This window comes from Carlito syrichta, unplaced genomic scaffold, assembly GCF_000164805.1.
Source record: "Carlito syrichta isolate Samal-C Ts95f unplaced genomic scaffold, Tarsius_syrichta-2.0.1 Scaffold288823, whole genome shotgun sequence".
Taxonomy (NCBI): Eukaryota; Metazoa; Chordata; class Mammalia; order Primates; family Tarsiidae; genus Carlito; species Carlito syrichta.
Genome location: NW_007232919.1, coordinates 12,144 through 39,748, shown reverse-complemented (window position 1 = coordinate 39,748; position 27,605 = coordinate 12,144). Strand labels below are relative to the sequence as shown.

General features: G+C 36.6%; 1 protein-coding gene across 1 annotated transcript in view; it reads right to left on the bottom strand.

Annotated features, from left to right (window-relative positions):
• LOC103255999 (3-hydroxyisobutyryl-CoA hydrolase, mitochondrial-like) overlaps window positions 1-27,605 on the bottom strand; it is a 79,216-nt gene that overhangs the window by 41,192 nt on the left and 10,419 nt on the right. Inside the window, exons 2-5 of the mRNA XM_008053891.1 lie at window positions 19,441-19,581; window positions 17,356-17,440; window positions 13,882-13,962; window positions 5,266-5,318 (exon numbers count right to left, since the gene is read on the bottom strand). Of these exons, the coding sequence (XP_008052082.1) occupies window positions 5,266-5,318; window positions 13,882-13,962; window positions 17,356-17,440; window positions 19,441-19,578 (357 nt within the window). The 5' untranslated portion in view covers window positions 19,579-19,581. The remainder of the gene's footprint in view (window positions 1-5,265; window positions 5,319-13,881; window positions 13,963-17,355; window positions 17,441-19,440; window positions 19,582-27,605) is intronic.

Below are 27,605 nucleotides of genomic sequence, written 5' to 3'. Positions count from 1 at the left end.
CAGCAGGTCGAGGCTGCAGTGGCTGGGAGCGGCCACTGCACTCCAGTCTGGGCGACAGGGTGAGACTCCAACTCAAAAAAATAAATTAATTAATTAATAATAATAAATAAATAAATAAATAAAATATCCTGGTGTGGTGGCACATACCTGTAGTCCCAGCTAACTTGGGAGACTGAAGTGGAAGAATGGCCTGAGCCCAAGAGGTCAAGGCTGCAGTGAGCTGTGATCCTGCCACTGCACTCCAGCCTGGGTGACAGAGTGAGTTCTTTACTCAAAAAAAAATCAAACCGAAAAAAAACACAAAAAAACCCTAAACACATTAGCCAAGAAATGTAAAGTTCCAGAGATGCTTGTTTTCCCTATAGAAACTAAAGACATCCTAATATAAGTCCCTGAGTTGTCTTTCAGAGGCTCAGATCTCCTCAGAGGACCCTCACCAAATGGATCCGCTGGCAGGTAGACTTCAGATAAGGGGAAATTGAAGACTTAACTGACCACAATTCCTTCTAAGTTTCTTCATGAGGGGCCTGGAGGGAGTCATACCCCTGAGCCAGTTAACATTTTTTCTGTAGACCCCAAACTTTTAAACAAAGCTTCTCTTCCTTAACCAATTGCAAATCAGAGATCTCTGAATCCACCTGCAAACCGTAAGCCCTCACTTCAAGATATCCCCCCCCTTTAGGCCAAAACCAACATGGAACCTCCATGTATTGATTGATGACACTGCCTGTAGCTTCTGCTTTTCTGAAATTTACTCCTACCATTAAAAGCCCTGTCCTGTAAGCCATCGGGGAGGTCAGAATTTGAGCAGTAGCTTGGTTTTACTTGTTGCCTTGCAAAGAATGCCTTCCTTTCTATTGCTGCAAAAAAAACCTCAGTGTGCATATCTAATTTTACTGCACAGGCAAGTGGACTCCAGTTCAGTTCTTTATAGAACTCCCACATTTACAGGTATTTGTTATTAGTAACAGCCCTACTTTTCAGTACCAAGTTTCTTAGTCCTGCTGAGAAACTGCAGGACTTTATGCTGCTATAACAGAATGCCACAGACTGGGTAATTTATGAAGAAAAGAGATTTATTTAGCTCAAAGTTCTGTAAACTGGAAATTTCAAACTTGGGAGGCTGCATCTAGCAGTTTCTGATGAAGGCCTCATGCTACATCAAAACATGGCAGCAAAATAGAAAGGAACTTGTATGGGCGAAAAGGGCAAAGAATGAGGGATAACTTTGCTTTATAACAACCTGCTCTCGCAGAAACAAATCCATTTCTGCAAGAACTAAGCCAGTCTTGCCCGGAAGATATTAATCCATTTAACAAGCTAATTGCCTCTTAAAGGCATGATCTTCCAATACCTCTACATTGAGGACCAAGCCACAACACGAGTTTTGGTGGGTACAAACCATATTCAAACCACAGAAGTTTGTAAATGAGACAAGAAAAGTTTAGCCTTCAAAACCAAGATACATACAAAATCCCACTATAAAAAAAGAGCCTGTTAACTTTCAGTCTATTTTACCCTTTCAAGATGTTTCTAATTTAGAGGAGAATTGTTTAAATAAAGAATTACACACTGTGCATACCTAGTTATTATGGGAAAACTAAAAAAGGGCATGATAGTCCTTGCCCTTACAAACTAATATATTTGGGGAGATAAGATATATTATAAAGTAACTAACAATAAAGTACAAATGCCAAATTTAAAGTACTGGTGGAAAACACTGACTCAATGGAAGAAGAAATCACATCTAATGTAGTACAGGTTGGGCATCCCAAATAAAAAACTCAAAATCTGAAAATTTCCAAAATCCAAAACTTACATGAGGCTCAAAGACAATGCTCATTAGAGCATTCTGGATGTCAGATTTTCAGATCTGGGATGCTCAACTGATAAGTAATGCAAATAATCCAAAATCTGGAAAAATCTGCAATCCAAAACACTTCTAGTCCCAAGCATTTCAGATAAGAGATATTCAGCCTGTAGTGTTCATTATTGTCAAAAAAGAGGGTAGAACATCAGTCTTGAAGAATGCATATAGGTAAGAAGTCCTGATGGGGAAAAAAGACACAAGTTTCTTTGGGGGGGAGAGATAGAGGAGCTGATAAAATAACATAAAACAAACTTTCTCAGGTGTCCCTAACCGGAACCACAGATCACTTCAAATGTATGACTATTTTCTCAATTCTCCCAAGAATAGTACATAACTCGTACCATTCTGAAAGCACAGGACAGAAACAGGAGAAAATTCACTAATGCAATGGATGACTTAGAACAATAGTTCACAAACAACATGGCTCAGAGTCGCTTGAAGAGCTTGTTCAAACAGATTGCTGGGCCCAGCCCTTAGAATTTGACTCTGGAGTGGTACCCAAGAATGTGTATTTTCTAACAAGTTCCCAAGTACTTCTAATGCTGCTGTTACAGGGAGAGAATCTTGAAAACCATTGCCTTAGAGCACTAAGACTTTAACTCTGGTTAAGAAAAGTTAATAGCAAGCATATCTTAATTTGAAAGTCATTTATGTGCTTTACAGTAAATTTAAAATACAAGCTAGAAGGAAAAAGCAGCATCACCTTTACTTCTCCTATTCAAGACAGCATTATCTTGATATGTTTTACTGCAGTCTTTTTTTTTTTTTTAAGAACTAAATGTAACACTCATGGCTGTTACATATGTAGGAATGCATGCAAACACTACACTAACCTATCCATGCCAGGGGACTATGCATTGGTGAGATATGCTAGAGCAAGGATTCTCAAGTTTCTATAAAAAGACGAAGGTTCTGCCCTCTGAGAGCACCAAGTCGCCAATTCTTTCAAAACAAAGCTAGTCTTGAGTTATAATTTTGAGTGATCTCTTATATTTTCAACAGTTAGCAATATATTTTTCAAGCCCATTCATTTTCTGAAAAAAATTTTTTTTACATTTATGCTAAATGACAATTTATTTGGTAGAAAACTCTTGTGTCTTAACTACCACCTGGCACTTTGTGTACAGGCAATTCTAAAGCCAGATTTCTGCTTTGTATGTCACCTGTATCCACCATAATTCCTTTGCCTTGGCTCCTAAGCCTGAACACATACAGCTGATTTTCTTCTTAAAGCCTGTAATTAAAAAAAAATTAACCTAAGTTTTTATCTAGGTGTGTGTCTCTTTTTCACAGATTTTATCTGAAATCACCCTTTAATTGTATTTACCTAAGGTTGGGAGTTTTTGTTTTTACTTAAATTTTTCAAAAGTTATCTTTAATTCTATTTATCATTTCTATACCAAGTGTTTGAGTTATTTTCAATGGAGTATTTATTATTCCTTTGTTGGGTTCCCAGTATCTTTTTTTCATAGTCATTACATCAAAACATTCTTTCTCATTATTTATTTAATATTTTTCTTTTTTTGAATGTTTTATGAGAGCTTCCTAAGTTTGTCCTCCACAAATACAATCTCACTAACAATAATATTAAATTCAATTCTTTCTAATCTATTGCCTTTAAAGTGGAATCTCAGCTTTACTATTGTATTTTAGTTCCTAATCATCCTCCCTAATGTTATCTGTTCCTCTTTTTCAGTCTGTAGCCCTTTCATCTGAGTTTGCTGCCTTCTTTTGGGGTTTCTTTCCGGTCTTACTGGGCCCACATTTACTTTTTACACGCTACTGGGTATGCCCATTGTTTTTGTTTTCATTTTTCACATTCACATGGCAGTTCTTCCTTCAACACTACAGATTATTTCCCTCCCCCTTATTCTGCAGTCTTTTTTTCATAGAGCCTTTATTTTCCCCATGTTAACTCTTCCTTGACAAAATACAACCAACCCATGCTCAGGATCTGTCAAAAAGCAGAGAAGTACAGATTGCCCTTACCAGTGAATTGTACTTCCCCAAATGATGTGCAACTCCCGGTGCCCAAGAAGTTTCATTTCAGATGGCTCTACTAGAACAAACAGGGGACTTCATGTATTCCAAATAACTAAGTCTCTAGAACATTGAACAGGGGAAAGTTCTGAAAGTCCACCTTTGGGGTCTTACTACCTATCTACCTAGGTGCTACCTGCTTATTGTTAGAGTTCAGAAAATACTACCCAAAAACATGCCCAGTTCCTTGAAGGCCACTCTCTGACTTTCCCCCACCTTTCTGTAGGAGAGTCAGCCATAAAGAAATTCTCAGACCTATCTTTCCTAAAAGTACATCATTAAACCCTCATGTGACAAGTGTGCTGCCTTATACTTGGAGGAAAGGAATGTTACACAGAGAGGCCAAGAAGAATCTGAGCAAAAAGGCCTAAGTTCTACCCATGAATTACCTCTGGATCACACCCTTTTGTCCAATCATATTTCTACATGACTGTTCATTATTTATCTAAGCACAAAAATCCAGTTTTCCCTGGGTTCATTTCTGAAGGCTCCCATGTCATATAAAACATTGACTAAATAGATTTGTTATGCTTTTCTCTGGTTAATCGGTCATTTGTTACTAGCGGTATTGGCCATGACCTTTGCATTGGGTAAGGGAAATATACTACTTTTTCTCTCCTTCACTGCCCTTCTAGGATCAGTTCAATTCATCATCTTCTCCAGGCAGTTCCTTTCTCCTTATGAAGACCCATTCTGACCCCTTACTTCCTTCAAGGCTTGTTTTTGTTACAGTCGGTGCCATATAATTTACCACTTGTCCTGTAATTATTGCATGTTTTCTTCAACTCCACATCAAATTATTTAAGGCAGTTACATATTAGACTACTTTGTATTAGCACAGAGGCAAAATAAATATTAGTCAACTGGTAGATATGCAGTTATAGAGAACTTCACAAACACTGCCAATAAGGTGAAATTTTGTACAGTAGGTACAGTTTAGGCAACCAAATCCCCAATATTGAGAGTATAATAATTAAAAAAAGCACCCCAGTTTCTCTTCTGAAGCTGTTGGAAGCAATCAATTTATTTGTAAGCAGAAAATAGGCTCTCTCTCTCTATATATATATATTTTTTAAAGATTATGCAGTTTGCTTAAAAAAGCTTATAAAAAAGTTTTTAAAAAGTTACAACAGCATATAACATAATTAAGAATATAAACTACTAATTTGAGTTGAGAAAATCTAAAAGTGTTATAAGCAAATATTATATCCCAAATCTGCCACTTTCCAAAATCCACATAATTTTGTTAAGGGGGTCTACTGTATTGTATTCATCACCTCACTTCTATTTAATATTATTAACTTATTTTTAACACAACTCACTCATATTAATAATCAGAGTAAAAGTCTACTTACCCCACCCATTGTAATTCCATGAATAAGTGCAATATAAGGTTTCTTGCAAGAATCTAAAAAGAAACAGAGCTGTAGTTTTAGTTGCAAAGTTTAAAATGCATTCACTTTTTCTTAAAAAAATCACATATATAAACTCTCAAGATTTTCCCTAGGAAGTTTTTGCAAGAAATATCAAAGAGGACTAAACATATGACTTGTAAATTATATAATTTTTTAAATGTCAACTCAAACACAATCCTAATTGTCTATCATTTAACAATTCAGCCTTCAATTTGAAACAAATGAAAGACAGAGCTGGGCACAGTGGCTCACACTTGTAACCTAGCACTTTGGGACACTGAGATGGGAGGATTGCTTGAGGTTAATTAGGAGTTCAAGAACAGCCTGGGAAACAGTGAAATTCCATCTCTACAAAACATGTTTTAAAAATTAGTCAAGGGTGGTGGTCCATGCCTATAGTCCCAGTTACTCCAGAAGCTGAGGCAGGAGGATCACTTGAGCCTAGGAGTTCAAGGTTACAGTGAGATATGACTGCACCACTGCACTTCAGCCTGGGCAACAAGCGAGACATAGTCTCTTTAAAAAAAAATAAAAAAAAAAAGAAAGCCTTTTATAACTCAGCTATAGAGAAATATAATTAACATTTACCTTACAAGCCACTGATGTTTATGCTTGTAGTTGTACTTTAAAGCAGGGATCCCCATCCACGGACCGGTGGCCTGTTAGGAACCAGGCCACATGGTGAACTTTCATCTGTATTCACAGCTGCTCCCCTTACTGCCTGAGCTCTGCCTCCTGTTAGATCAGTGGTAGCATTAGATTCTCATATGAGTGTGAACCCTATTGTGAACGTAAATGTGAGGGAACTAAGTTGCACATTCCTTATGAGAATCTAATACCTGACAATCTGAAGTGGAGCCGAGGTGGTGATGCTAGCACTGGGGAGCGGCTGCAAATACAGATTGACATTAGCAGTGAAGTTTGACTACACAGAGACCATAATAAATTGCTCACAGACTCATATCAAAACCCTACCAGTGAGTGGCAAGTGAACTGATTACTTCAATTGTACAGCTGCATCTGGTGGCAGGCTTTAAGTCAGAAACAGATATTTATTTTAGACCACACAAGGTCCACCCATTATTTTGTTTACCACATCCTTCTCAACCTTTTTTATAGTGAGTTGTACAGTTATTTCATTATATGTCACAATGTAAAAATAATAGAAATAGAGTGCACAATAATGTTATGCACTTGAATCCTCCCAAAACCACCCTCCCAACTCCAGTCCATGGAAAAACTGTCTTCCACAAAAAAAGTTCCTAATGCCAAAAAGGCTGGGGACCACTGCTTTAAAGAACACATTTGTTTTCTATACATTTAAAGAAGTATCTGGATACATATGGAGAAGTACAGCCCACAGGAAAAAATCATGGCCTGAGAGTTACGATGACCCAGATTCTCGTCAACAGCCATACCACTCAGACCACACCACCCTGATCACACCTGGTCTTGTCTAATCTCAGAAGAAGACCGAGATTCTTGTCTCAGCTGTACCATCAAACTCAAATGGGCATTAAATGAAAAACATATGAGCTATATATGACATATTCACATCAGATATATGTATTTCATACAAATTTTCTCATCTACAAAATGATAAGACAAAATATGGTCAGGTGTGTCTTCAAGCTCAAAAATTTTGTTAATCATACAAACTTTTACTGTTTTCTCTTTCCTTTTTAGTTTCTCCTCTGAGAAGGTGAGTTGCTCAGAGCACAACAAAATGTAAATCACCAAGCCCCTATTACAACTTTTGCCAATATTACTCCTTACCAAAGGTCAATATAAAACTGTAGAGTTGTGATCCATCTAACAACTGTGTAAGTATTCCCAATTCGCTAATCAACCACCAAAGCACAACTCAAATCACACTTTCACAAGGATTTTTCGTGCCCTCAGTTCTGATCTGTAGTTCCCCAGAAACTATGGAAAAGAATTTATTGATTGTGATAGAGACATATAAATATACACACTCCATTTCAGCTATAGATCTATTTTAGATATAAAATATTAGATGCTAATTGATACAAGATATAAAGTCAAAATCTTTCAAATTCTTTACTAACTATATCATTACAGTGTACAGAAATTAAACTTTGAAATGTACAGAAATTATACTTTTTCTCTGCATGCTAATGTTTTTCCAAATTATTTTTTCAAATTGCCTAGAAATATATTTAGTATAAAACTACACTAATATAGTAGTAACTAGCCATATGTAGTCATTTAGATTAACATTAATATGATTAAATACAATTTAAAATTTAGTTTCTTCGTCACACTAGCCACATCTCAAGTGCTCCAACAGCCACATGTGGCTAGTGGCTCTCATATCAGACAGCACAGGTACAGAATATTTTTATCACTCAGAAAATCCTACTGGGCAGTGCTGGTATGTAAAATATTTGAATTAATAAAATATTCTAAGTAAACTTGATAAGTGGAATTTTAGGATTTAAAGGACTAACAGATATCCATTCAATTTTGCTCACTGAGCTAAAATGGGAATGAGTATCCTTTCCCTACTCCTACTTCATACTGGAAATTCTAAAAAAAATAATTCTAAATGTATATCCAAGACCAAAGCCAACCAAGGGAAATTCCCAAGTACCAGAAACAAATAAGAAACTCAAAGTCAAGTTGAGTGGAAGCTACAGCTAAAGATTACTCTGTGTGTGTGTGTGTGTGTGTGTGTGTGTGTGTGTGTGTGTGTGTGTGTGTGTGTGTGTTTGTGTGTTGGGAGTTGGGGATAAATATCTTATGTAATCAGCAAACTGCATAAAATCTCAAGTTAACAGGAGCTATTCCATTTAGAAAACAGGACTAGAAAATCCCCATTCACTGTCTCAGGAATTCTATAAGATGGCTTTCCCCTGTCCAGAAAAAAAGAAAAAGTCTGAGAAAGTGGATGCTTGAGCACTAGCTATCAACAACTAAAACAGACAAAAAGAAAACATTCCTAACAAATATGAAATAGAAGCAATGTCCTTAACTTGGTTTAAAAAAAAATCCACAAAAAGAGCTATACCTAAGTGTGAATTTTTTTTTTTTCTTTTTTTGAGTTGGAGTCTTACTCTGTCGCCCAGACTGGAGTGCAGTGGCCGATGCTGGCCACTGCAGCCTTGACCTGCTGGGCTCCGGCAATCCTTCTGCCTCAGCCTTCTGAATAGCCAGAATTACAGGCGCACGCTACCACGCCCTGCTAATTTTTTGATTTATTGTAGAGATGAGGTCACGCCTGCCCAGGCGGGTCTCAAACCTGCAGGCTCAGGCAATCCATAAGTATGAAATTTGAAAGCTTTCCCATTGACATCAAGAATAAGGCCGGGTTCAGTGGTTCAGCCTGTAATCCCGAGCTTTGGGAGCCCAAGGTGAGTGAATTGCCTGAGCCCGTGGGTTCGAGACCCGCCTGAGCAACTTGGTGAGACATCATCTCTACAAAAAATCAAAAGAATTAGCCGGGCGTGGTAGCGTGCGCCTGTGGTTCCAGCTCCTTGGAAGGCTGAGGCAGAAGGATCACTGGAGCCCAGCAGGTGGAGGCTGTGGTGGCCGGGAGCGTGCCACTGCACTCCAGTCTGGGTGGCAGAGTGAGACTCCAACTCAAAAAATAAAAATAAAGAATAAGATAACACTATTCAACAATATAACAGAGGTTCTAGCCAAAATATAATAAGCCATAAATATAAGACTTGAAAAGAGATGGGGAAAAAAACCAATGTGCAGATGATGGAATTGCCTATATAGAAAAACTGAGAGAATCTATTTAGAAACACCATTAAAATTAATGAGGTTTCAGCAGCATTGCTGGATGTAATTATACAAAAATCAAAAGCATTTCTATATGCCAGAAATAGTCAATTTTAAAAAGTAATAGGAAAATAACCATTAAATGTTGTAACAAAAACTACAAGCTGCATTGAGAATAAATTATAAAGAAAAATTTTGAAGATGAAGAAACATCTTATCAAAATCTCCGGGATGCCATGAAAGTAGTACTAACAGGGAAATTCGTATCTCTAAGAATACATATGAAGAAAATGGAAAGATCACAAGTTAACAGCCTAACAAACCACCTAAGGAAACTGGAAAGGCAAAACCACTAAACCTTAACTTCAGCACAAGAATCCAGATCAACAAAATAAAAGCCCAAATGCAGGACATAGAAGACAAAAACAAAAATTAAAAAAAAAAAAAAAATCAATAAAACCAAAAGTTGATTTTTTAAAAGGTTAAACCTACAAAAATAAAAGTTCTGGACCAGCAGAATTCTACAAAACATACAAGGAGGAGCTGATACAAATCCTACTGAAAGTATTCCAGGCAACCGAGAAAGATGAAACTTTCCCCAAATCATTTTAAGAAGCTAACATCACACTGATACCCAAACCGGGAAAAGATCCAACAAAGAAAGAAAACTACAGACAAATATACTTGATGAACATAGATGCTAAAATTCTCAACAAGGTTCTAGCAAACTGGATTCAACAACACATCTAAAAAATCATCCACCATGACCAAAGAGGCTTCATCCCTGGGATGCAGGGGCTGGTTCAACATCCATAAGACCATAAACATAATTAAATACATCAAAAGAAGTAAAGATAAAAACCTCACTATTATATCATTAGATGCAGAAAAAGCTTTTGATAAAATCCAGTACCTCTTCTTGATAAAAAACCTCAAACATCTAGGCATAGATGGAACATACCTCAAAATAGTAAGAGTCATCTACGAGAAACCCACAGCCATCATACTGCTAAACACACAGAAATTGGAACCATTTCCCCTGAAAACTGGAACAAGACAAGGATGCCCATACTCATCCCTCCTGTTCAATATAGTATTGGAAGTCCTAGCTAGAGCAATCAGGCAAGAGAAGGAGATCAGCAGTTTCCAAATAGGAAAAGAGGAAGTTAAATTATCCCTTTTTGCAGACAACATGATTCTATACCTCGAAAACCCAAGAGAATCTGTCAAAAACCTCCTTGTACTAATAAAGGACTTTGGCAAATTCTCAGGGTACAAAATAAATGTGCAAAAGTCAGTCACATTCCTATACACCAACGATAAACAAACAGAAAGCCAAATAAAAAGCACAATCCCATTCACAATAACGACAAAAAATGAAATACCTCGGCATCTTCTTAATCACAGAAGTCAAAGACCTCTACAACAGAAACTGTAAACAATGCTCAAAGAAATCAAAGATGACACAAACAAATGAAAAAATATTCCAGGCTCATGGATTGGAAGAATCAACATTGTTAAGATGCCCATCCTACCCAAGGCAATCTACAGATTTAATGCAATACCCGTTAAATTGCCAGCAACATTCTTCTCAGACTTGGAAACAATACAGGAATTCATATGGAAACATAAACAACACAAATAGCCAAAACAATCTTCAATAAAATCAAACAAACAAACAAAAACAAAGTTGGAAGTATCACACTCCCAAACTTTAAGCTTTATTATAAAGCTACAATAATCAAAACAGCTTGGCATTGGTACAAGAACAGACATATAGACCAATGGAACAAGACAGAGATTCCAGAAGCAAAACCTCAATTTCTCAACCAACTCATCTTTGACAAAGCCTCCACCATCAACCATTGGGGAAAGGAGAACCTATTCAGTAAATAGTGCTGGGAAAACTGGCTGACCACATGCTGAAGATTAAAGCAAGACCCCTACCTATCCCCGTACACAAAAATCAACTCTAAATGGATCAAAGACCTAAACATAAAACCTCAAACTATAAGAACCTTGGAAAATGTGGGAGATACCCTTATGGAAATTGGAACTGGCAACCAATTCCTGATCAAAACCCCACGTACCCATACCATTAAGAGATAAGATAGACAGGTGGGACCTCATCAAACTGACAGGCTTCTACAAAGCAAAAGAAACAATTGAGACAGCAGGAAGACAGCCCACAGACTGGGGAAAAATATTTGCCAACTGTATAACTGACAAAGGACTAACATCAAGGATCTACAAGAAACTCAAACGAGCTGAAAAGAAAAAAACAAATAGACCCATTACAAAGTGGGGAAAAGATATGAAAAGACACTTCTCAAAAGAAGACATATGAGCAGCCAATAGATAAATGAGAAAATACTCAGCCTCACTAGGTATCAAATAAATGCAAATTAAAATCACCCTGAGATACCACCTAACTCTAGTCAGGATGGCCATCATCAATAACTCAAAAAACAACAAATCCTGGAAAGGATGCAGCGAAAAGGGAACACTACACTGTTGGTGGAAATGTAAACTAGTACAGACTCTGGAAAACAGTGTGGCAATTCCTAAAAGATCTAAAAATCGACCTTCCACATGACCCTGCAATCCCCCTACTGGGAATATACCCAGAAGAACTCAAATCACTCTGTAAAAAAGATACCTGCACATGCATGTTTATTGCAACATTATTTACAATAGCAAAAACATGGAATTAACCATACTGCCCATAGAAAGAGGACTGGATTTTTAAAAATATGGTACATATACACGATAGAGTATTACACAGCCATAAAGAAGGACAAAATTATGGCTTTGCAGCTACTTGGATGGACTTAGAGGCTATAATACTAAGTGATCTAACACAGAAACAAAAAATCGGGTGTCACATGTTCTCACTCATAAGTGGACCTTGAACAACTATCATAATACTATAAGAAAGAGATTGGCGGTAGTGGGAAACTGCCAGGGGAGGGCAGAGATGGGATGGCAATAGTGGGAAACTGCCAGGTGAGGAGGGGGCACACTTCATCAACAAGGGTACCTGCATAATGAACATTTGTATACCTAAGCCTGAATTGTACCCTACAAACTTAAAATAAAAATGTTTTTAAAAGAAAGTTTTTAAAAGCAGAGTCTTTATGGAGAAAAATCACATGACATGATGGAAGGACATGCAAGTCAACCTAAAAAAATGTTCAAAAACTGACTTATGGTGATGGGTGTACAACCTTCTATCTTTACTAAAAATCACTGAACTGTGCACTTGAAATGGGTAAATTTAAATGAAGAAATATGCTATATTCATGAATGGAAAGATTCAATACTATCAAAGACGTCAATTCCCTCCCAATTAACCCATGATTAATTGTCATTCCAATCAAAATCTCAATAAAATATTTTTTGTAAAACCAGACAAAGCAATTTTACAATTCATATGGGAGATAAAAATCCAAGAATATCCAAGACAAGACATGTAGAAAAACAAAGTCTTAAGCCAGGTGTGGTGGCTCAAGCCTATAATCCCAGCACTTTGGGAGGCTAAGGTGAGAGGGTATCTCTACAATTAAAAAAAAAAAAATTAGCTGGGCGTGGTAGTATGTGCCTGTAGTTCTGGCTACTTGAAAGGCTGAGGGGGAAGACTTGCCTGAGCCCAGCAGGTTGAGGCTGAGGTGGCCGGGAGCATGTCACTGTACTCCAGCCTGAGCAACAGAGTGAGACTCCAACTCACACACACATTAAAAAAAAAAAAGAAAAGAAAAACAAAGTCTCATACTTTAAAGAAGAATTTGGAAACACAGTAGTGATTTATGAACACTCTGATCTATCCATCCCACATATTACTTCTAGATAAATTTTTGCACATGGGCAATAAGGGGACATATACCAGGGTACAACTATCTATATTAGCAAAAACTGGAACAGTTTTAACCTAGAATGTCCATTAATGTAGACTATATAAGTAATGTGGGGTATAATCATAATATTGGATACTATAGAACAATTACATTCAATGTTGTTAAAAACAATTTATGGAATGGTATACCATACAGTAAGATAGTATTTATGTAAATCCCAAAATGCAAAGTAAAACTCTATCAGTTCCTAAATATAAAGCAAAAGTATAAAATACAGTTCCTAAATATAAAGCAAATACAGCAAAAGTATAAAATACAGGAAGATATACTACAAATTAAGGACAATGGTTACTTCTGAGGAGAGAAAGGGAAAGGCACAGAGGAAAGCAACAAAATGGACTGAACTGTAACTTTAAAACTCGCAGTATTATATTTCTCCTAAATAAATTTTAAGACATCAAGCAGAAACAAAATATTGATGTCTGTTAATTCTGGGCTGGAGGGGACAAGTATTTATTTTATGTGATTTCCTGTCATTTAACTTTTGAAATACATGCTTGAAAAAATAAAGTAATGCTTCACTTCAAGTGAAACTTGGAACTTTCAATGTAAAGAAATTTTTATTTCTAAGTTCCTTAAGAATTAGAAAATGATACTGTATTTCATTTTATAGAGAAAACTGGGATCCAAGTTTTTTTGTTTTCCAAGAAAGTCTGCCATAGAATCAGAAATCCATATTTTCATATTGATTTTATGACAAATAGCAGTCAAAATCTACTAATATTAAAGTTTAATTTTCTGGAATAAGCAGTCAGAATAGTTTAATCAATTTTACTTTATGCCTGGGCACAGAGTATTTAAATAAGAATGTCTATTGATTACACTTTTAACAAATCATACTGTCACCTCACTTCTTGATTCCATTTCAAAGCTCTCAGCAGAACACACATACCAATGGCATTGTTCAGTGTATATTCTTCTCTGAAGAAATCTTGACTTGTCTTCTGGTTTGTCTTTCCAGCTTCTGAGACCTCTAGAAAGGAAGGGACAATTACAAACCAAAAGAGCTATTTAACAATTGATATTATCAAACAGATGAAAAGTATTACAATAATTAAATACCGGGGGCAGAAGGGTACTCTAAAATGGCTTGTTAAAATTTTCAAGTTGCCCATGCCACAGATATATTATAGTCAGTCACAGATCCATAGTCCAATGTCAAAGCTTCAAGACAAAAATCCCTATTCTTGCTGCTTACACTTCTTAAATTAGAAATCTTATATTGTTACAAACTGTATTTTCGTTTGATTATTTTCTCTAGCACCTGAATAAACATTTGCTAGACATACTTTTCCTTAGGCAATAAAATCTCAGTACCAAATACATTATACATTGTCACACTCCCTCGTGTATGTTTAGTGCTACAGTGTATTATAGTTAGTTAATTTTTTTTTTTTTTTTTACTCTTAATGCAGTCCCCTGCTACCATAAATTATGCAGTTGAGTTTCCCACATTTGGGGAAACCGCAGGGGTCAGCACATCTGGGGTGCAATGAATAAGCCTCGCCTTGGGAAAACTACCTTGGTGAACATGATATCTCCCCTGCCAGGTATTAATCAAATATTTCTACCACATTCATTTTCCCATGAAGCACTTATTGAGCATCTACTGTGTAGCAATGTATTCTGTTAGGTGCTGCAGATAACAAGACAGTAATATCATATGGCTGTCCTGGAGTTCAGACTTACAAGAAAGCCAGACTAGCAAAACACAGTGCACTGTGCCCACGATATAAAGGTCAGGGTGTTGTGGGAATGGGAGCAGGAGACACACAATTAAGTGAAGGCTTTCCAGAAGAGGTAAGCCCCAGACAAGTTTGAAAACGTAGGTGAGAATTTTCTGAAGAATTACAGGAAAAAAGCGCTCTGCAAAAGCACAAAGACAAGAAAGGAAAAAAAATGCAATCAAGAATTGGGTAATTTGAAACTAAAGGGAAAAGGAAAAAGTTGAGGCTAGAGAGAGATAAGACTGTAACATTCTTATGTTAATAGCAATGGAAATGTCATTCTCAAGACATTGCTACAACATACTATGACCTGACTTAAACGCTTGTTTAGTATCTGCTGAATAATGAACACTATCAAGTGGTTTCATTTCTACTACAATTTCCTATTGTCCAGAGTTCACATCTCCCACTACATTCCTACTCTAGTAATCATGACCGCTATCAAAGTTTTCTCTTCCATATATTACAAGCTCATATGACTTTCCTGTCTTTAAATCCTATGACAATTATCTTTTTATTTTTTAAGCTGGGGTTTCACTTTATTACCCAGGCTGGAGTGCAGTGGCACGATCATGGCTCACCACAGCCTCGACCTCCTGGGCTAAGGCAATCCTTCTGCCTCAGGCTCCAGAATGGTTGGGACCAAAGGCATATGCTACCACACTCAGCTAATTTTTATTTTTTTGTACAGACAAAGTCTCACTACATTGCCTAGTCTCAAACTCCTGGTCTTAAGCAATCCTGCTTAGCCTCCCAAAATGCTGGGATTACAGGCATGAACCACCATGTTCAGATGAGAATTATCTATTAAAAGCTAAATGTTTCATATATACATGTTTCTTCTTTTATGGGAAAGTGTTACATAAAAAGTGTTCACTACCAATTTTTAGACTAACTCTAGAATTCTGATATACATTCCTTCAAGATGTTCCATATGTTGACTTTTTTTCCTGGTTTTTAAAATATCTGACATCTAGCTGGGTTCGGTGGCTCATCCTGTAATCCTGCACCTTGGGAGGCTGAGATGAGTGGATAGCTTGAGCCCGCGGGTTCGAGGCCCGCCTGGGCAACTTGGTGAGACCTCATCTCTACAATAAATCAAAAAAATCAGCCGGGCGTGGTAGCACGCACCTGTAGTTCCAGCTACTTGGAAGGCTGAGTGAGGCGGAAGGATCGCCGGAGCCCAGCAGGTCGAGGCTGCGGTGGCCAGGAGCGGCCACTGCACTCCAATCTGGGTGACAGAGTGAGACTCCAACTCAAAAATAAATAAATAAATAAAATAAAATATCTGACATCTACTTTGGTTATTCTGAGATTTCACTGATATATGCCTGGAAAAAAAAAAAGACCTTTATCTGTTGTCCTTCATTCAGTCCTTATTATTGTTTATAAATTCCAAAAGGAAAGAAGTATAAGTTGTAAGTTGTATAGCATTTGGAATGAAAACCTCCGCAGACTCTCTTCTAATCTTATTCTAATCCACCAACTAGTTACACATAAATTTAAATTAAATGACCTTCACAATCTTTGTTTTTTAATGTTCTGATTGTGCACTTACTGTCTTATACTATGATCTTTAAAGAAACTAAATTTCCTGGAACTGAAATCCATAGCTTCATATATGAAAATTAAATAATTCAAGCATTTGTAAATGTATTTCTAAACATCAATATAAAATTAGGCCTCTCTGCAGAAATGGCTTACAGTCAGAAGACGCTAAACTCAATACACGTAAGGCTCCGCCACATCAGTAAACTGACAAGATCGTAGGCCCAACTCTAGGAAAAGCCTAATTCCAAGCTGAAAAAACAATGGTTTTAAAAATATTCATGCCGTGGGCAAAACAATAAATTTAAAAACAAGCTAACATAATCAATTCAAACAATCAACATTTCCATTAAACTGCAATTTTAAAATTCCATTACTTTAAATTTAATAGATATTTGAAATTATGTGCTGAATCTAGCTTTATGGACAACTAGTGGTGATATTAATAAGTACATGACTTTGATCCTGGGAACAAGCATTCCTTCTTTCTTTTGTCTTTAACAGTTAAATGTGTATAGACAGACTGACCTGAACAACTAGGAAAAACAAGAAGAATTTGTATTTTTATTTATCTCAGCTTGTTTAAACACATGTAAAAATATATTTACAATATAATAAGATAAATACAATATCTATGTACAGGGAAGGTGCTTACTTTGGGATCATGAATAGCAAGAAAGCATGTGAAAAGATACAGAAACATGTGAGAGTACGTCATATTTGGAGAATGGCAAGTCACTCAACATGGCCAGATTGTCAGGTTAGGTGACTAACAGAACTGCTTAATATCAGCTATTCTAAAATATAAAGTGAACCCATATACCATAAATGGACATTTTTTGGGTGATGAATCAGGGAGAGAGACAAGATATCTACATTCCAAAAAGGCCAATTCACTGTTCCCCTTATTTTCTAATATTAACTACAAAAAGTCCTTAATTTTTTATTTTCTTAACTTTATAAAATGTATTAACTTTATAACAAAAATTCTAAAAAGTAAAGCAAATTACAAATTATTAGAAAAATCTCCTAATCCTTTAACAGTTCTAGTGAGGGGAAAACCATTTAGGTAAGGAGGAAAAAGTTTTTACCTCTGATATCACCCCCAGCACAGAAAGCCTTTTCTCCAGCTCCCTTTATAATGATCAGGAAAGTTTCAGGATCTTGTTCCCACTTCTGTCCAAATATAAAAGAAAATTGTATATTATAAATACAAATTCATTAAAGACATATGCATATGCACATATACACATACATTCATATACGTGTATGAGGATATATCCTTTTATAAAGCATATTCAGAAGAACAAATCCCATTTCATTCCTCATTGAGTGAACTTCATGTGCTTTTCTGAGATAAAGTAGAAGCTATTTTAATAAGGTTGCTAAATGAGTGTATTTGTGATCTAAATTTTAGGATGACACCTGAAGTCTTTGCCATAACTTTGAGATCAAGATGAACAAATATGGGTTTAATAATATTATGTTATATAAACTTATAAATTTGGAGAACAAATCAACCAAAAGACTGCTATAAGTAAATCAATAATCTTTCTACTGTGGTGATATGGGGCTTTCTGAACTATTGATAAATCTGTAAGTAACAGAGAAAAACCACTTATGATACTGATCAAACATGCAAGTGATTTGGGATCGGTAAAGACAGCTAATAAGTGATGAACAAAAAAAGAGCCAATGGAAATCTGAAAGGCTAAAATAATGGACCAAATGAGTAACTAAAAACAGAAAAGCTAATGAGGCTTCTATAAATTCCATACAGATAAGTATCTGAAGTGTTTCAGATTTTTTCAAATTTTGAAATATTTGCATAAACATTATATTTTAAGGATAGGACCCAAATCTAAATCCGAAAATCCTTTGTGTTTCATGCACACTTGTATACACACAGTCTGAAGGTAATTTTATTCTTCCCTTAGGGATGCTGAATAAATTCTGTGTTGTGCATTTGTTTTTTTGTTTTTGTTTTTTGAGTCGGAGTCTTACTCTGTCATCCAGGCTGCAGCGCCCAGCTAATTTTTTGATTTATTGTAGAGACGAGGTCTCACCAAGTTGCCCAGGCTGGTCTTGAACCTGTGGGCTCAGGCAATCCTCTTGCCTCTGCCTCCCAAAATGCTGGGATTACAGGTATGAGCCACCATGCCCTGCTTGTGCATCATCTGTTTTGAATGCAATTTGGTCACATAAGGTCAGGTGTGGAATTTTCTACTTGTGGCATCATGTCAGCACTTACAAGTTTGGGATTTTGGAGCATTTTGAATTCAAGATGCTCAACCTGTACAAGATAATAAATATATAAATACACAAGGAAGATGTAGCCGAACAGATGTGATTGTTCAAAAAGTTTAAGTAGTACTGGACACTACATTATAGAAACATGTTATTCCAACTCTAATCTGTAACACCTGGCTTATTTCTACTTATCACACTTTAGGACATTATAAGGTCCCTCAAACAGAAACACAAGAATGGAAGACAGACTCATTAAATGCAGAATTAAGGAACTGGCAGCAGGGGAAAACTAGTATTCGTTTAACACCTACATGGTATACTAGAGATTTATATATATATAAATAAGTATATATATATATCAATTACTTAATCTTTACAACCATTCTATGAAATCTCATCAACACCATCTCACAGGTAAGGAAAGTGAGCCAGAGAGATTAACTTCCCCAGCCTACACAGTTAATAAGTAGAAATCCAAGTTTCAAACCAAACTTTAAGTCCTATTTTTTCTACTACCCCATGCTGTTCACTTTATAAGACTGTGGCCTTCACTAATAAAAGGCAGGCCTAGAGCTCTTCAAACCAAAAGGTTGTCATGTGGATGCAGATTAGATTCGTATACTCACGCCCTAAGGGATAGAGCCAATATCACTGGTTTGAAGGTCAGAGCAACAAAGAGTGGCAGAACACAAAAAGAAATGTGTGAACAAATCAAAAGTGAAAGAGGCTGTCTCAGTAGGCAATGAACGCCTTATCACCAGGGATGCTCACGATAACCCACAGGAAAAGCACCGTGGACTCAAGCATCAATAGGGCTTAGGCACAGATCCCAGAGTCTTATGCTTTTATGGGAGAAAACACCAGAAAGGTTCTATGACAATGACCATAAAAAGGATCCATATCATTGCTTTAGGAAAATTACAAACCTTTAGCTGTGGATAAATCTGCCGAATCATATTAAAAGTCACAGCATTTAGGAACTTTGGTCTGTTTAAGGTTATCACTCCTGCACAACCTTTTTTTTCCAATAGTACGTCTCCTGCTGCATCTGTGTGCCTGGACATTCGCTGTATAAACAAAGAATAACTTCATGACAAAATGTATTAGGTTTTTATCACAAGCCAACATCAAGACATACTCATCAAATGCAAAACTTTCATATTAATGGAATCTAAAGAAAAAAATTAACTGGGGAAATCCGACAAAGTTTTCTGAAGTTATTTAGATTCTGCAGAGGGACAACTCAAAGCAAATTACACACAACTCCTAAATTTTAAAATTTTTATTTCTCAGTAAATTGAAACTGATTTAGAACAGAGCCTAGTCCCTAGAATTCCTCAGACCATGAAATACTCTTAAATATTTTATCACTGTATATTAAGCTCTATGTTAGATGCTGAGAAAGCAAATATGAAGGGGGACCCAAAAGAAAGGTATTTATAAAAAACTGTGCCAGGTGCAGTAGGTCACGCCTGTAATCTCAGCACTCTGGGAGGCAGAAGCTGGAGGACTGCCTGGTTCCAGGGGTTCAAGACCAGCCTGAGCAATTGGCGAGACCGTGTCTCTACAATAAATAAAAAAATTAGCTAGGTGTGGTGGCACATGTCTGTGTTTCTAGCTACTTGGAAGGCTGAGGTGGAAGGATCATCTGAGCCCAGCAGGTCGAGGCTACGGTGGCCGTGAGCGTGTCACTGCACTCCAGCCTGGGTAACAAAGTAAGACTTCTACTCAAAATAAAATATGTGTGATTATTCTTACATGCTTAACTTCAGTCACCTTGCACCTTTGGGGCAAGATCAGGTGAATAGGGAGGGTGAGGCATGGGGGTAATGCCGTTTTTGGTCAAAAAATGCTGAAAACTCACCATGGTATAGGTAGGTGTATTGTCATGTGAAAGAACCAGTCATCAGTCTGCCACAAGTCAGGACATTTCTTCTGCAAATCATGATGCAGCCTTCTCAAAACTTCCAGAAAAAAACTTTGGTTGAGCATTTGATCTGCCCTCTAAAAGATCATTTCATTTGGGGGGGGGGTTCCTCCTTGTACGAACAAGAGAGAATAATCCTAACTATTGTAGCTATGGACAACTTGAAAATAAAGGTGATATACAGTTGGCAAATATTTTTTTCCCATTCTGTGTGCTGTCTTCCCACACTCCTGATGCTTTCTTTTGCTTTGCAGAAGCATGTATTTGATGAGGCCCCACTTGTCTATCTTATCTCTTATGGCATGGACACTTGGGGTTTTGATCAGGAATTGGTTGTCAGTTCCAATTTCCATAAAAGTGTCTCCTGTATTTTCTAAGATTCTTATAGTTCAAGATTTTACATTTAGGCCTTTGATCCATTTAGAGTTAATTTTTGTATATGGTAATAGGAGGGGAGAGTGTGGTGATTTATGAAAGAACTAGAAATTGACCTTCCATATGACTCAGCAATCCCTCTATTAGGAATATACCGGGAGGAACTCAAATCATTCTACAAAAAAGATACCTGCACACACGTATTTGTTGCAGCTCTATTCACAATAGCAAAAACATGGAACCAACCATGCTGCCCACTGAAGTTGGACAGGATAAAAAAATGTGGTACATATACACAATGAAACATTATGCAACCATAAAGAAGGACAAACATATGTACTTTGCAGCAAGTTGGATGGATTCAGAGTCTATCATACTCAGTGATCTATCACAGAAACAAAGAACAGAGTACCATATGTTCTCACTCATAAGCAGACCTTGAACTATTATAATACTAAAAGAAGGGGACTGGCAGTAGTGGGAAACTGCCAGTAAAGGGGTAGGGTTGGCAGTTGAGGGAAACTGCCAGGGGATGGAGGATACACCTTATCAACAAAGGTACCTGAATAACGAACATTTGTATACCTAACCTAAACTGTACCCCACATCTTTAAAATAAAAAAATTGCTGGGCTCAGTGGCTCAGCCTGTAACCCCAGCACTTTGGGAGGCTGAGGTGAGTGGATTGCCTGAGCCCACAGGTTCGAGACCAGCCTAGGCAACTTGGCGAGACCTCGTCTCTACAATAAATCAAAAATTAGCCAAGAGTGGTAGCATGCGTTTGTAGTTCCAGCTACTTGGAAGGCTGAGGCGGAAAGATCACCAGCGCCCAGCAGGTCAACGCTGGGGTGGTTGGTGCGTGAGTGTGCCACTGCACTCCAGCCTGTGTGACGGAGTGAGACTGCAACTCAAAAAAAAAGAAACAGCAAAATAAAAAATTTAAAAGTTTAAAAAATAGAAAAGACAGGTGATATTTGAGCTGGGCTGTGATATATACCAAGAAAAAGGTAAGTGAAAATTCTAGGTAGACAGAACAGTACATACTAAGCCATAACAAATAAATATTTGAAAATGTTAAGATGTTAAACATGGGCCAGGTACACCTGTAATCATAGCACTTTGGGAGGCTGAGGTGGGGGGATTGCTTGAGCCCAGGAGGTTGAGGCTGTGGTGACATGCCACTGCCCTCCAGCCTGGGGGACAGAAGGAGACTCAACTCAAAAAAAAAAAAAAAAAAAAAAAACTACCAAAAAAAGTTAAACATGAGTGAAACAAAGGCTGTTAAGGAAATGAGTGCTAGAGGATAGTCAGAATAAGTTGTTTGACAGACTTATGTGCCATATAATTGTGAAGAAGTTGCCTATACACTGACTTAGGGCCTTGCACAATAACTAATTCACCAGGTCTCACTACCTGTAAGTCACATGGTTTTAACTATACAGCTAGTGTCTAGGACTCCAATATACCAACCATCAAGGCTCATGGCACCATCAGGCAAAATATATTCCTTTATGGAAGGACAATTCCTTAAACCTTACATGGGAACAGTGAGCAACAGAAAATTGAAAGTCAGTTTAAATTGAAAAATTTTAACTGGAGAATGCCAATTAAAGCTAGATAGCACATGTATTAGCTAAATATAATAAAACCTAGAAGTCTATATTTTTGCTGCATTAAGCAACATGTTTACACGATGTTTAAATTATCCTTTATAATTATACATATTTAATCCTGGAATTAACTTTTATAAAAATTATCAGATAAAAATAAAAATATATTCACTTAAAGGGTTATAAAAATAATAATTAAAAACAGAAAGGTTGTATTTTTTCAGTTTAATTTTAATTTTTCTTTCTTTTTTTTTTTTTTTTTAGTTGGAGTCTCACTCCAACGCCCAGCCTGGAATGCAGTGCACACTCACGGTCACCCCAGCATTGACCTGCTGGGCTCCGGCGATCCTTCTACCTCAGCCTTCCAAGTAGCCAGAACTACAGGTGCACTACCATGCCCAGCTAATTTTTTTAATATTATTTACTGTAGAAACAAGATCAAACCAAGTTGTCCGGGCTGGTCTTGCCCATGAGCTCAGGCAATCCATTCACCTTGGCCTCCCAAAGTGCTGGGATTACAAGCTGAACCATCGAGCCCAGTCAATTTTAATTTCTTACTAGAAGAAATTAAAATTAAAATTTTAACTATAGTAAGATATATTTTTAACAAAATTGACAAAGACCAAAAAGTCTGATATCCTGTGGTGTCCAAGCACATGTCCAACAGTTCAAGAGTATGTCCTACAGACATACTGTGGAAGTCTAAACCATTATAGAACCTGAAATAAACAGTTTGACAACACATTTTTTAAAGCACACACTGTAACACAGTAATTCTGTTTCAGAAATTTACTTCACAGATTACACTTACATATGGGCAAAATCTACAAGGTTCATCACTACAACATAGTTTGTAATGGCAAAAGACTGGATATAACCTAATTCTTAACAGTAGGAAACTAGTTAAATAAATGATGGTTATTCATACAAATGCATGCTATAGAGCCTTTAAAAAGAAATGAGCTAGCAACCTCTCCATACACTGTTGGAAACAATCTCAAGGGCAGAGAGTATGTTTACTATGCTAACCGCAGCATACATGGACACACAAAACTTATATAGGGACTATATCACTAGGTGTATACACAAGAAACTACTAAGGTATTTGCTTCCAGGAAGGGAAACTAGGCATCTGAAAGCTGCCAGGGCCAGGCCAACAGTCCCCTTCAACTTTTTGAGTTTTGTACCATATGTATATACTACCTATTCATAACAATATTTTAAGTAATTTTTTTAAAGGGTGATAGATTAGGCTTAAAAGGCACTAAGCCATATGACTTAGAAAACTATTTTTCATTTTCTTACCTTATTGGTACTAACGAAAAATCTGTGGTGAAAGAAAACTATACATAAAAGTCAGAAATAAACCAGACTTTCAAATGTCTAATTTCATTTTACATAATATCAACTAAACATGTAAGCCAAGTTTAGCTAAGGGAGAACAGATTGAAACACAGATATAATTCAGGATACAAGGAACTATAATTTATGTCAGCAAAAGCAACTGCGATAGTCACATAATTAAAAATGAATAGCTTTAAAATTAAGTGTGTTTACAAGGGAAAGCGTAAAATAAAAAGCAACTTAGCAATATGTATGAAGAGTCTTTAAAATATTCTTACTTTGAGCATATAATTCTATCTTAGAAACTTAACCTCAAGAAATAAGCCAAAATTTAGTGAAATATTTATATCAGATTATAATCTGTACTAAAAATATATATGCAAACACGGAAAAAATGGCAAAATCTATGTCAGATTTTAAACAATGATTTGAGGTCACCTCCTTTGTGATTTTCTAAGTTTTTCAGATTTTTCTACCATAAGCATATGTCTTACAGGATTAAAAATTTATAACTGCACAATTATTCATATCATCAAAAATATACAATACAGATATACATCATATAATAGTATACAGTTATTAGAAAATATGTGCTCAAATATTTAATGATGTAGAATAATATGCGCTCAATGAAAAAGAAATGTCAAAAACAGCAAATACATGTAAGAAAAAAATCAGAAGGAAATATAAATATACCAAAATCTTCAGCAATTAGACTTGGGTAGTTTTATTGCTTAATCTTCTCCTTTTAATATTTTACTTTATTTCTAAACTTTCAACAGTGATCTTTCACAAATAATTTTAATGTTAATACTAGAAAGTATACTCATTTCAATACAGGACCTTGGTCATTTTGTAATTCTTCAGAAAAAAAATTATTGGTAGAGTGTAGCAAACAACCTTTATTTTTATTTATTTATTTATTTTAATCAATATTCTTTATTATGGTTTTGTGGGGTACAGTTAAGGGTTAGGTGTACAATTATGTTTCATTCAGGCACCTGTTGATAAGAGGTGTTTCCCCATCCCCAGACAGATATTTGCGACTGTTAATCCCATCCCCCCCATAGTTTCCCAGTACTGTCAATCATTTTCTTATAGTATTACATTGGATGTTCAAGGTCCATTATATGAGTAAGAACATGTGATACTCAGATCTTTGTTTCTGTGAAAGGTCACTCAGTATTATAGACTCTAGTTCCATCCAGATTGCTGCAAAATTCATGATTTTGTTCTTTTTTATGGCTGTGTCATATTCCATCGTGTATATGTACCACATTTTTTTAATCCAGTCCTCTTTTGATGGACAGCATGGTTGTTTCCAGGTTCTTGCTATTGTGAACAACGCTGCAAAAAACATACATGTGCAGGTATCTTTTTTATAGAGTGATTTGAGTTCTTCAGGATATATTCCCAGTAGGGGGATTGCGGGGTCATATGGGAAGTTGATATTTAGAGCTTATAGGAATCGCCACACTGCTTTCCACAGAGGTTGCACTAGTTTACACTCCCACAAACACTGTAGAAATGTTTCCTTTTCGCCACACCCTCTCCAGCAGCTGCTATTTTTTGAGTTGTTGATAATTGCCATTCTGACTGGAGTTAGGTGGTATCTCAGTGTGGTTTTGATTTGCATCTCCCTGATGATTAGTGAGGTTGAACATTTCTTCATGTGTTTGTTGGCTGCTCGGGTGTCCTCTTTTGTGAAATGCCTGTTCATATCTTTTGCCCATTTGATAAAGGGGTTGTTTGTTTTTTTTCTTTTCAGCACGTTTTAGTTCCTTGTAGATCCAGGATGTTAAGCCTTTGTCAGACCTGGTGTTGGCAAATATTTTTTCCCAGTCTGTAGGCTGTCTCCCTGCTCTCCTGATGGTTTCTTTGGCCTTGCAGAAGCTTGTCAGTTTAATGAGGTCCCACTTGTCTATCTTCTCTCTTATGACCTGTGGGTTTCGGGTTTTGTTCAGGAATTAGATGCCAGTTCCGATTTCCATGAGCGTATTTCCTTCATTTTCTAAGGTTCTTATGGTTTGAGGTTTTACATTTAGGTCTCTGATCATTTGGAGTTAACCTTTGAGCATGGAGATAGATAGGGGTCCTGTTTCAATCTTCTGCATTTGGTCAGTCAGTTTTCCCAGAATGAATTACTGAATAGGTTCTCCTCTCCCCAGTGGTAGGTTGTGGAGGCTTTGTTGAAGATTAGTTGAAAAATTGAGGTTTTGCTTCTGGAATCTCAATTCTATTCCATTGATCTATATGCCTGTTCCTATACCAATACCAAGATGTTTTGATGACTGTAGCTTTATAGTAAAGTTTGAAGTCTGGTAATGTGACACCACCTGCTTTGTTTTTTTTTTTTTGCTGAAGATTATTCTGGCTATTCTTGGACGTTTGTGTTTCCATATGAATTCCTGTGTTGTCTTTTCTAGGTCTGAGACGAATGTTGCTGGTAATTTGATGGGTATTGCATTGAATTTGTAGATTGCCTTAGGTAAGATGGAAATCTTCACAATGTTGATTCTTCCAATCCACGAGTATGGGATATTTTTCCACTTGTTTGTGTCATCTTTGATTTCTTTAAGCATTGTTTTGTAATTTTCATTGTAAAGGTCTTTCACGTCTCTGGTTAGGAAGATGCCAAGGTATTTCATTTTTTTTGTGACTATTGTGAATGGAATTGTGTTTTTTACTTGGGTTTCTGTTTGTTTATTATTGGTGTAGAGAAATGCAATTGTCTTCAGTACATTTATTTTGTATCCTGAGACTTTGCCAAAGGTCTTTATCAGTGTAAGGAGATTTTTGATAGATTCTCTTGGGTTTTCAAGGTACACAATCATATCATCTGCAAAGAGAGATAACTTGACTTCCTCTTTTCCTATTTGGATACCCCTGATTGCCTTCTCTTCTCTGATTGCTCGAGCCAGGACTTCCAACACTATGTTGAACAGGAGGGGTGAGAGTGGGCATCCTTGTTTTGTTCCAGTTTTCAAGGGGAAATGGTTCCATATGTTGTCCATTTAGGAGTATGCTGGCTGTGGGTTTCTTGTAGATCGCTTTCACTATTTTGAGGTATGTTCCCCATATGCCTAGATGTTCAAGGGTTTTTATCAAGAAGCGGTGCCGGATTTTATCAAAAGCTTTTTCTGCATCTAATGATATAATCATGTGGTTTTTGTTTTGACATCTGTTGATGTATTTCATTACATTTATGGTTTTACAAATGTTGAACCAGTCTTGCATCCCAGGGATAAAACCTACTTGGTCATGATGGATGATTTTTGAGATGTTTTTTTGAATCTGGTTTGCTAGGATCTTGTTGAGAATTTTAGCATCTATGTTCATCAAAGATATTGGCCTGTAGTTCTCTTTCTTTGTTGGGTCTTTACCTGGCTTGGGTATCAATATGATGTTGGCTTCGTAAAATGATTTGGGGAGAGTTCCATCTTTTTCAATCGCCTGGAATACCTTCAGTAGGATTGGTATCAGTTCCTCCTTAAATGTCTTGTAGAATTCTGCTGGAAAGCCATCTGGTACAGGGCTATTTTTTGTAGGAAGTTTTCTTATTACGTAGTCAATTTCATTGATTATTATTGGTCTATTTAGGGTCTCAATTTCTTCTTGTTCCAATCTAGGTAGGTTGTGTGATGTCAGAAAGTCCTCCATTTCCTTAAGGTTTTCAAGTTTGTTTCCATACAAGTGTACGTAGTAGTCTCTAATGATCTTTTGTATTTCTTCAAGGTCAGATGTGATTTCATCTTTTGTGTTTCTGATTGTGCTTATTTGGGTTTTTTCTCATTTTTTCTTGGTCAGTCTAGCTAGGGGATCATCAATCTTGTTTA